Genomic DNA, 10,842 nt, shown 5'->3' with positions numbered 1-10,842 from the left:
CTTTAATTTTATCAGATTTATGGTGATCATCCTAAATCAAACTAAATGTCACTACAGAGACCAGTTCACCCCACTAATTTATATCCAATAAAAATTACATATTACGATATTACAACAAACTATCAAATTATATTACATCTATTTTTTGGTCAATCGTCCACATCTATTTAAAATATGAACTATTATATAACAGTTTTCACAGATACTTCGGAGTTTTATGAATTTGTCAGATTTTACCAAGATATTATAATATAAAGAAAATGGAAATGAGTTCATAAAAAACAGTTATCCAGTGTTTCACAAACTAAATGATAAATAAAATTAAAAATAATAAGTTTATTATTATGTTGTTGACAACATAATTCCTCTTCCAAAATATTTTTTGGTAGATGAATTAAGTATTATATGTAACACCAACTTAAAAATATGAACCATTATATAACAGTTGTTACATATATGTCAGAATTTTAGAAATTTTCCATATTTTCCCAAAATTATAACTAGGGACAATGGATTTGAGGTTAGATCATTTCATATTTTAATATTTAGTTCATTTTTGAAGAAAGTTTTGTTCTAACCTTACTTCATTTCTTATTTCATAATGAACAGTGTTGTTTCACATTTGAAGATATGGTGTGCACATCTTCATTTTTTGAAGATTAATTTTTAATTGAAAATTTTACTTTAACTTTAACTTATTCTTATCTTTTACCAAAATAAATTTATATATGTTAACATTATCCAGTTAATTAAAAATTTGATATAATCAAATGTTTATATCGAAGAACATATGAATATTCATTTCTAAGAAATTTGAGCTTGATTAAAAAGAATCAAAGACAAATAAGCTCATCTCTTATTTCTAAACACTTTTGTTAACCACTCATAGAAAAATATATCTATATGGTGTTATTTTTACACATTATGATGTTTTCTGTTGGTTTATTCATGATATGTAATAAATTTATTATATCATAATGTTTAATTTATATTAAATAATTGTTGTGTTGGACTATTTTAAAAAATAGTTAAGTAAAATTAGTTAAGTAAAATTAGTTAGTATATAAAAGTATAAGATATCATTAGTAATTAATGATAAAATGGCGATGAAATATATTTGGAATATTTCTTAAGAAAGAAATAAAGCGAACTACTGCAGTAAAATATTGCTTCATTCTTTTCTTTATTTTAATTAAATGAATTTTGAATAAAAATGAAGCTAACCACTGGAGATACATAAAAAAAACAAAGTTTCTCAAACTAATTGATAAATAAAATTATATTTTTTAATTATAACGCTGTTGACAACAGAATTTCTCTTCCAAAATATTTTTCAATAGATACCCAAAACACATGTATCGGCATTTCATCTTCAGTGTTTCTCCGAATTAAGTATTGTATGTAACGCCAACATCTTCATTGATTTTGTTAATTTTTCTACAAAATTTAAGATTCAATTTATTTCCTACAAAGTTTGTCAAATAATTTAAAAATATAGAACAAGTTAATAGAATATAATCCGCGCGTAGCGCGGACAAAGGATCTAGTACAATACTAAAAGGGGAATAAGAGCTCCCCTCATGCTTCCACATCCTCAATAATAATCAGCCAATAGGGTGTCTTTTTTTCTCCACGTCACGCCAGGAATGGCCTGTTTTGTTTCTTTGATCTGTAAGATGTAAAATTTAGCGCAAAGGCCCAATCCAAAATAAACTGAGCAAAACTCATAAACATCGTCTTTTCCTCTCTCACCTTCCCCAGTTTTCTACGTTTCTTCCCCAGTGTATCTAAGCCATAAATTGAACCTCTAATAACATAAACGTTTGATTTTCTTCGTTATCGTCTCCACCTCTCTCCTTAACTGCGAAAATCAATCATAGTATTTTAACCTCCTGCTTTGTTTGATTGCTTCCATGTCAGACGGCTTCCTTAAAATATATTGGATTCTTCTTCTTCCCTGGAAAATTGAAGGTACTTCCTCTTTTTCCCTCTCTCTTACTTCTTAATTGTTTTCATAACTAAATTGGATATGCGATTCGATCTAATTTAGGGTTTTAGTATCAATATTATCCCAATTTCGTTCATATCACAACACTGTTTCTGGGTTCTAAAAAGAAAAGCTCTCAATATCTTATTTTTCTCTGCCACAGAAACACTTAGAAATAACCAGAGAGAGAGAGAGAGAGAAGAGAGAGAGAGAGAGAGAGAGAGAGAGAGAGAGAGAGAGAGAGAGAGAGAGAGAGAGCTAAAGGGGTTTCGAGTGAAGATGAAGGAGATGCAGGCAATAGAGACGTCACAGCCGACGGTGGCTCCTCCGGCGAAGCACAGCCGACAGCTAGGAGCTCAGCTGTCGGGAAGCATGAGTTTCAGCAGCCAAATGTCGATTGAAGACGAGGAGATGTCGAGGACGGCTTTGTCTGCTATCAGGGCGAAAGAAGAGGAGATCGAGAAGAATAAGATGGAGATTAGGGAAAGGGTTCAAGCTCAGCTTGGTCGTGTCGAAGAGGAGACTAAGCGTCTCGCTTTGATCCGTGAGGTATAACATCTTTCTCTTCCTCATCTTTTTTTTTTGAGAATTGTGCTTTAATTTTGTTTCTTACATAGAAAAAATCAAATTAAGATATAAAAATTGGACATATGGGGGGTTATTGCAGTGAAGCTATGTGGTTTTGATTCATGTTTAGGGGGAGATTTGTAGGACCCCAAGTATTGAAATTTTCAAGATATGACATTTACATTGAACAAAAAATAGCTTCTTTTTTTTTTTTTTTTAAATTATAAGTAAAGATTGGGACTTTTGTGAGTGTTTCCACTTTTGTATCACTAATTGTAAAACCCATTTGGTAAAAATGAGATTTGTGGATCAAAGTTCTATCCTTTTTATGAAAACTACCATGATTAAGAAGCTTAATGGTTTGAATTGTATATTTAGGAACTTGAAGGTTTAGCTGAACCCATGAGGAAAGAAGTTGCTTTGGCCAGGAAGAAGATTGATTCTGTCAACAAAGAGTTAAAGAATGATTTATCTAAGCTTGGAGTTCCCAGCAATGTTCTGGATTTGATGTTTGATTGGACCGGAGCTAACGAAGATTACCTCAAGGTTCCAGAGGCTAAAGGGTCTATTCAGGCTGTCCGTAACGAAGCTTTCTTCATCCCTCTCTATGAGCTTTTCCTTACTTACGGTGGTATCTTCAGGTTGACCTTTGGTGCAAAGGTGTGTGTTTTGCGCTTTATATTGATTGAGGATAGTTCTGATTCCAATCATTTATATGTTCTTGGTTTTGTCCGTAGTCGTTCTTGATCGTGACGGATCCTTCTATTGCTAAGCATATATTAAAAGACAACGCCAAAGCTTACTCCAAGGTAAGAAACAATACACACTAACAATTTAGCAACCAATGGTCTTTTTCCCTTATAGATTTCGTCTACTTGTGAATCTTAGGGGATTTTAGCTGAAATTCTAGATTTTGTGATGGGGAAAGGACTCATACCTGCTGATGGGGAGATCTGGCGTAGGAGAAGGCGTGCCATCGTCCCTGCCTTGCATATGAAGGTAACCCAATTTATGACCAAAAAAGGATGTTTGAGAATGTAGTAGCCATTTGTGTTTTACGTTTTCTATGTTTGTTTTAGTGTGTAGTAGCTATGATCAGTTTATTTGGAGAAGCTTCAGATAGGCTTTGCCAGAAGCTTGATACAGCTGCATCTACAGGGGAAGAAGTAGAGATGGAATCACTCTTCTCTCGCTTGACGCTTGATATTATTGGCAAGGCGGTTTTTAATTACGACTTTGACTCCTTAACCAATGATACCGGTGTGATCGAGGTTCGAACCCTCCTCCGCTCTCAGTTTTGTTACCTTTGGATTAACGAAAATGAAAGCTTTTTTGTGTTACTCTTTTGTTTAGGCAGTTTACACTGTTCTAAGAGAAGCTGAAGATAGAAGTGTTTCACCTATTCCTGTTTGGGACATGCCAATCTGGAAAGATATTTCCCCACGTCAGAGGAAAGTTGCTACTTCTCTCAAGTTGATCAATGACACCCTCAATGATTTGATCGCAACCTGCAAGGTATACGTCCAAGAATTTTGTTCATTCCCTCTTGGATCCTCATCCTGTTGTCTTTACATAGAATGATAGAGGAAGAGGAGCTTCAGTTTCACGAGGAGTATATGAACGAAAGAGATCCAAGCATCCTTCACTTTCTCTTGGCTTCAGGAGACGATGTAACAATCTATTTGTGTCTTCTTCCAACAGTTTTTATCAGCTTCAATTGATTCTTGGACTTTGTTTTCAGGTATCTAGCAAGCAGCTACGTGATGACTTGATGACAATGCTTATAGCTGGACATGAAACATCAGCTGCGGTTTTAACATGGACTTTTTATCTTCTTACAACGGTAAAGAGAGTCGACATATAACAACAAACAGTTAAATTTGCTCCCAAATAAAAAAATGGTATAACTTTTGTTGGTAATTGCAGAATCCCAAAGTAGTGGCCAAACTTCAAGAAGAGGTAATGGATACATCTAATTCTTGCATACAAGAACATTCACATGTTAAAAATGATAGTTTGGTTCTGTGTATAGGTTGATTCTGTTATTGGAGATAGATTCCCAACCTTAAAAGATATCAAGAAGTTGAAATACACAACCCGAGTCAGGAAAAAGGTATGGCCATTGCACATAACCAAATCCTTTATATGTCTGGTTGAGGATCATTATTAAGATGCTAATCTGGTGTGTAGGAACGAGAGTACAAAGAAGCTCTTGAAGCATTCAACGAAAAGAACAGGGAGAAGGTGCACGAATCAATTTTTGTTTGCATCTATAAATTATCTCTTCTCCTAAATTTCAATGCTTTCTTTAGGAAACAGATTTTATTCGATTAAAATTGTTTCACTCATATTTTCTGGAGCTGGATAACACATGCATCTAAAATTAGAAATTGCTGCGTCCAAACAAAGAATTTGGAAGCATTAAAACAACTATTGTGATGTTTTAAAAAGAGGATATACATATTTGGAAGCATTTTTCATAAAAAGTAGAGATATATAGGAACACATAGAAATATTATATTTAATCCACTAAAGTTTTATTTGTATTTCTCTACAAAAAAAAAGTACTTGAAAATATAATGTACGTAGATTTGAAATAATGAAAATAAAACATCAGAGTTAAAAATATATGTAAAATATTCAGTTTATCTTTAAAAGACTTACCAATAGTTTTGTAAAATCGTTGAATATTCTGATATATTGTGATAATAGTCTATTTGCATCAACAAAGTTGTCGATACTCTTTCTCTTGGTAGGGTGTTAGGTTTTTGTTGTCTCTCCATATCTTATGAAAGATGCATCACATCATTTTTCGGGTACAGTGTTAGGTATTTCTGCAATCTTGCAACGGTTGGTCGATCGATTTCAGACATTTTACCTATACTCATGCGTTCGATGCATTCACTATTAATCTTCTCATAATACAGGTACCTAGCCAAGATATCTGTGTACGACAATAATGACCAGGCGGTTTTTATGCTCTTTGGTGACTCTGGTCATGAGCTGTCTGGGAAGAAGGCTTCTGAGTTGGTTGAGAGTTATTTCGAGGTAGTTACAAACCTGTCTGGCTTTGTTATTTAACTGTATACTCCCAAGATATTTAAAAATGTATAGTGACAATTGTTTAAATGTATGTTAGGCCAACGAGGATGAAGGATCTGATAACTTGGTTCTGGTCCCTCAAGCTCTGATTGATACCATAGGCCGGACTCGCAAGTTCATTGTGAAGGTATCAACCCACAATTTGACTGGCAAGACCCAAACTTTGACTGTGACAAAGGTGCTCACTCCAGAAGACCCAGATATTGGAGTCAATTTAGAAGAATCCGATGGTGAGAGGGTGAAAAGGGCTGCTGAAAACATTGAGGGAGAAGAGCCCAAGAGAGCCAAATGTGGCTAAGGTGTGATTAGTGGTGGTTTTATGGTTACTAAAACTCTATGCTTCATTTCTTTTCATTTTCAGACCTTGGTTTTGCAACATTGAACTTATCTTTCTTAAAATAACGATGGTTACACTCATTTTTAATGTTTTTTCTTCAAGTTTGATGTTTGGTTATTTTACTTTTGTTATATCTGATGTTTTTTCCATCTTTGATTGAGCCTTTAACTTTTAGTTTGCTTGCTTGATTTTTTTTCTTTCGATACTCCCTTAAACAAAACATGTTATAACTGAGCCTCCACTTAATCATTTCTCTGAAAATGAGGAAACTAAGATTGTTAGTAGGCACAGAGAATGGCTGTGTTTTACCAATCAAACTTTAAAATGATTAAGAAAAAAATGAAAGTGATGCAGTCAATGTGTTTATTTCGCAGTAGATACATGCACATTATTTTTAAGTATTTTGTAGTAGCTATTAGAGCAGCCGTTTTTATATAAAAGCTTTTCTTTTTAATATGAAAGCTTTGTTTTTTTTTTGACGACTAATATGCAAGCTATGTTATATTTGAATATAAAAGCTTTGTTATATTTTTGAACTTTAAACTATGTTTTATATAAAGTTTTTTTAACTTTGTTTTATATAAAGTTAAAAAATGTTTAATTGATTTTTTGACAACTGATCTAGAAAATATATATTCACAAAAAAAAGCTGAGAATAATACTTAATAAAAAATTAATTATTAATACAAATACATTGTCAAATGAACTATAATGAATGTGTGATGTTTGAATGTTTCCACATCATTGATGTTTGGATGTTTGAAGGATTGGATTATATATATTACGTATGCATTCACATATATTAATTTTTTTTTTTTAAATATTGTGATCTAAAATATTACTGTTTTGGCTTTACGCAAACGGGTTACGAGCATTCAAATCTTATATGTTTTTGGTTAAGTAATAATAGTTCAGGAATAATAAAGATACACGATCCAGTCAAACATAACAAACGATACTGCGTTAGTGCCTCATATAACTCATACTCAGGAACCCTTAATGGACTTTTCGGCTTTACGCACCATTAGCATAATAAACAAACTCCTTATCCAGTGACATACCTGAGATTAACCGGTCAACCGGTCTGAAATCTATTTATTCATCAGGCAACCAGTTCTCTGGTTACATTCCTTCCAACTATTTCTCAACAATGGTTTCTCTGAATAAAGCTTGGCACTCAAGCTTCTCTTCATTTTGAATAAATCAGTACCCCTATTACATACAAAAACATTGAAACTTAAAATCGGGGAGTACACCATCAACACACTCCTATTACAAACAGAAACATTGAAACTTATCATCGAGGAGTACACCATCAACCCACTTTTCCGCGCGTAGCGCGGAGAAAGGCTCTAGTGGATATAAGAATTAAGAACTAACGAGTTGGCATTTATTTTAAATATTATTCCAGTGAGATGCTTTTATTGTTCTGGGGTCAACAAATAAATAAAAACTAGACTCAACTCTAATATCAAAAAAAAAAAAAATAATGTATTAATGTTTTAAATATATTAGTTAATATTTAGATTTTAAATTTTTGTACATCCGAAAAACAATATTTGATACAAATTGCAAAGATATATTCACTGCTCTGTAATATTTGAAGCCGGACTACAATTATGATCATAAAATTTTAAAATATATATATTTCTTAATAAATTATAAGTTGTAAAAGTGATGTAATGTAATTAATTTTTAATATTTTATATTTCTACATAATAATATACATTCATATAGTAAATTTATTTGTGTTTTAACATTTGTATGATTAAATGGAAATATATAGTACAAATATAATTATATGAAAAAAGTTTCTCACGTAGATTTTGAAATTTTAATGTTTTTATAATGAAATATTTAATCTATTTTTAAACCGTCTCATATTGGTCTAAGTTTGAATCTTATATTTTTATAATCGAAAAGAGATATATAATCCTTTTCATAATAATCTAAATATTTTTATGTTTGTTGGAATTAATAACTAACCAAAAAGTACAATGTTTCTTTAATATATATATATCAACTATAACATAACCCACCATGCTATTAAATAATTTTAAATATTAAATAATTAGATTTTTATTAAGTTAAAATACAATTAATATTTATTTTAATAATAGATTTATAATAGATTATCATTAAGAATATTAATTTTATAAATTAAATATAATTAATATTAATTTAAATGTTACATTTATACTATTTATTTTAATATGAAGTATATTAAAAGTATGTGGGTTTTCACACTAATATTAATAACTCATAATTAAAAAGTAAAGTAATGTATAACGGAAACAATTTTTTGGCTAAATATGACTTTTTATGAATCAGAGAGAATATATTCTAAGGAAAACTATTCGTTTATACAAAATTCAACTAGTTTTATCAATAAATAAATAAGTGCCCCAGATAGTACCACCTTAATTATCTTATCAAATGAGATTCGCGTGTGGTATATGCTTGTGGTATATGCTTAGTTGCTTACAATTTAGTTTACAAACATAAGATTCCTCGTTATAATTTTTGTATTGTGTTTGTGATGTGACAACAGAGATTTATTTGTTTATTTGGTCAATAGTACTATCTATCTATATATATATATATACGTGTGTGTGTATGTCGCAGGTCATTAGTATTTCATCAGTGGTTCCGTACAATCCCAACCAAAATAGAATCAAGAGAAAAAGATAAAAATTTGTCTTTAATCAACAAAAATGCATGCATTGGACACTCCATTGTTCCCAAACTGTCAGTGGGGGTCGATGGTAGAATACGAGAGCTACAACGTCGTCGGAGATAAGTACCATAGCAACGACACGTTTCTTGATTTTCCAGTACCGAAGACGGTTCATCATCAGCCCAGCTTAGGGGTTTCTGTTCCGTCTGAGAGAAATGGAACAGACAACGATTCGGTCATGATCAAAAAGCTTAATCACAATGCTAATGAGCGTAACCGTCGCAAGAAAATCAACTATTTGTTCTCATCTCTTAGTTCATGTCTTCCTGGCTCTAATGAGACGGTAATTAAGTACCTACTATGATATGTCGTCTTAATACATTTTATATCAAAACCAATTAGCAATAGTTAGTTACTTAGTTTAGTACTATTGAAGAGAAGAATATGTTATCAACCGTTTTTATCTTCTTTTGGCTTTATTTTATTGCAGAAGAAGCTAAGTATTCCTCAGACGGTTTCACGGAGTGTGCAGTACATACCGGAGCTGCAAGAGCAAGTGAAGAAACTAAAACAAAAGAAGGAAGACCTCTTGGTGCGAGTATTGGGTCAAAGAGAACGTCACGTTAAGCCGCAACCAAAGGTGGTTGCTAGTGATGTCTCCACCGTTTTTGCAACTATGCTTAGAGACAACGAAGTAATGGTCCAAATCTCGTCGTCCAAGATTCACAATTTTTCAATATATCATGTGCTTAGTGGATTAGAAGAAGATGGGTTTGTTCTCGTCGATGTTTCGTCTTCGAGTTCTCGGGGAGAACGACTCTTCTACACTTTGCATCTTCAAGTGGACAAGATTGATCATTACAAGCTAATTTGCGAAGAGTTAAGTCAAAGGGTTTTGTACCTGTATGAGAAATGTGGAAACTCGTTTAAATGATAAAATGTTTATGTTCGATCCGTTTTACTGTGTCGTCCTTTTCATTACAATAAATTTTACGTTTATTAGTTTACAGGAATAAATTAGTTGATTTTGATGTTTTAATAAGAAAATGAGAGAGATAAAGTGTGTTTAGAAGATTTGTCGGTGTGTGGACAAAAAAGCAAAATATCGGTGAGCAGTTGAAACTTATTTATTTAATTGTTGGTCCTACCATTTAAAGACTTAATCACGAATCATTAAATAATGAGAAGCCGTTTGTTTGTCTATCCATCGATCTTGGAGATATATGTAAAGAAGTACGCATTAGGTAGATTGCAAAACTAACCAAAAAATAGTGTTGGGTATTTATACCGCCCTTGGATATTATAAAGTCTTGCGACAGATAATTATTTTAGAATAAACATAATTATCCCACTGTCAATAATATCTTTCTTTGTCAAAAGTAATTATTATAGATAGTGCCTACTTGGATATATGATAAACTAAGCTTTTCTATTCTGATTTGCCCTAAATCGATAGTACCTTTACATGAAGATCATCGACCGTTGTTAATTGAATGAATAGTAACCAGCCTGACATTTATGTAATATATTAATTCAATGAGATAAATTTTATTGTTTTGGGGTCAACAAATAAACAAATTGATTATGTATATGCTAACAACATAAAATTGTATACATGATCATTTTGTTTACTTGTTGACCCCTAACTCATAAAAGTATGTCTTTGCTTGCTTTGCCGTACAAACATCAGAATTATTACAGAGGTATACTATACTATGCACAACGTTTTTTTCTTGTGACTAAATTAAAAACTATTGGAACTCTCGCCTCAGCGGTAATAAGCACCGCAGTTTCATCAGGAAATAATCACTAGGGCCTAATAATCACAAAGGTAATTCTCGTAAATAGACTATTTTTAAGTTTTGGTCACAAATATAAAATATTTCATTTAATAGGTAAAATGACACCAATACCCTAGATATATATATAAAAAAAAAAATAATAATTTTTTTATAGTTTTAGATTATATGTTTTCAAATTCGAATTTTTTTTTTGAATTTTTTTTTCAAAACTTTTTTTCTATTTCTTTTCAATTTTTTTTTTGTAATTCGAAAATACTTTTTGAAACTATTTTTAAAATTTTTATTTTCAAATTTTTAATATTTATTTTCTATTTTATAAAATTTTAAACCTCAAACCCAAGTCTCCACCCCTTAACTCTAAATCCTAAAG

General features: G+C 31.6%; 2 protein-coding genes across 2 annotated transcripts; both read left to right on the top strand.

The window, feature by feature from the left end:
* Window positions 1-2,024: 2,024 nt before the first annotated feature.
* LOC125578199 (protein LUTEIN DEFICIENT 5, chloroplastic-like) lies at window positions 2,025-4,888 on the top strand. The gene is made up of 11 exons (XM_048740538.1): window positions 2,025-2,536; window positions 2,933-3,214; window positions 3,292-3,363; window positions 3,443-3,553; window positions 3,634-3,825; window positions 3,908-4,069; window positions 4,129-4,224; window positions 4,296-4,397; window positions 4,481-4,513; window positions 4,587-4,667; window positions 4,745-4,888. Exons 1-11 carry the CDS (start codon window positions 2,267-2,269, stop codon window positions 4,886-4,888), a joined length of 1,545 nt encoding a protein of 514 aa, XP_048596495.1. The 5' UTR covers window positions 2,025-2,266.
* Window positions 4,889-7,355: 2,467 nt separating this feature from the next.
* LOC106364934 (transcription factor ORG3) lies at window positions 7,356-10,639 on the top strand. Its single transcript, XM_013804411.3, has 2 exons — window positions 7,356-9,013; window positions 9,161-10,639. Exons 1-2 carry the CDS (start codon window positions 8,708-8,710, stop codon window positions 9,602-9,604), a joined length of 750 nt encoding a protein of 249 aa, XP_013659865.2. The 5' UTR covers window positions 7,356-8,707; the 3' UTR covers window positions 9,605-10,639.
* The last annotated feature ends 203 nt before the right edge of the window (window positions 10,640-10,842 follow it).

This window comes from Brassica napus, chromosome A9 (assembly GCF_020379485.1).
Source record: "Brassica napus cultivar Da-Ae chromosome A9, Da-Ae, whole genome shotgun sequence".
Taxonomy (NCBI): Eukaryota; Viridiplantae; Streptophyta; class Magnoliopsida; order Brassicales; family Brassicaceae; genus Brassica; species Brassica napus.
Note: the sequence above shows the minus strand (reverse complement) of the source record. Positions and strands in the feature narration are given on the sequence as shown.

Bases quoted from the DNA above. Each gene is read 5' to 3' on its own strand.
- LOC125578199 (XM_048740538.1), top strand. From the start codon at position 2,267: ATGAAGGAGATGCAGGCAATAGAGACGTCACAGCCGACGGTGGCTCCT. The intron at 3,215-3,291 runs GTGTGTGTTTTG...TTTTGTCCGTAG, and splicing joins GGTTGACCTTTGGTGCAAAG to TCGTTCTTGATCGTGACGGA. The intron at 3,364-3,442 runs GTAAGAAACAAT...TGTGAATCTTAG, and splicing joins ACGCCAAAGCTTACTCCAAG to GGGATTTTAGCTGAAATTCT.
- LOC106364934 (XM_013804411.3), top strand. From the start codon at position 8,708: ATGCATGCATTGGACACTCCATTGTTCCCAAACTGTCAGTGGGGGTCG. The intron at 9,014-9,160 runs GTAATTAAGTAC...ATTTTATTGCAG, and splicing joins TTCCTGGCTCTAATGAGACG to AAGAAGCTAAGTATTCCTCA.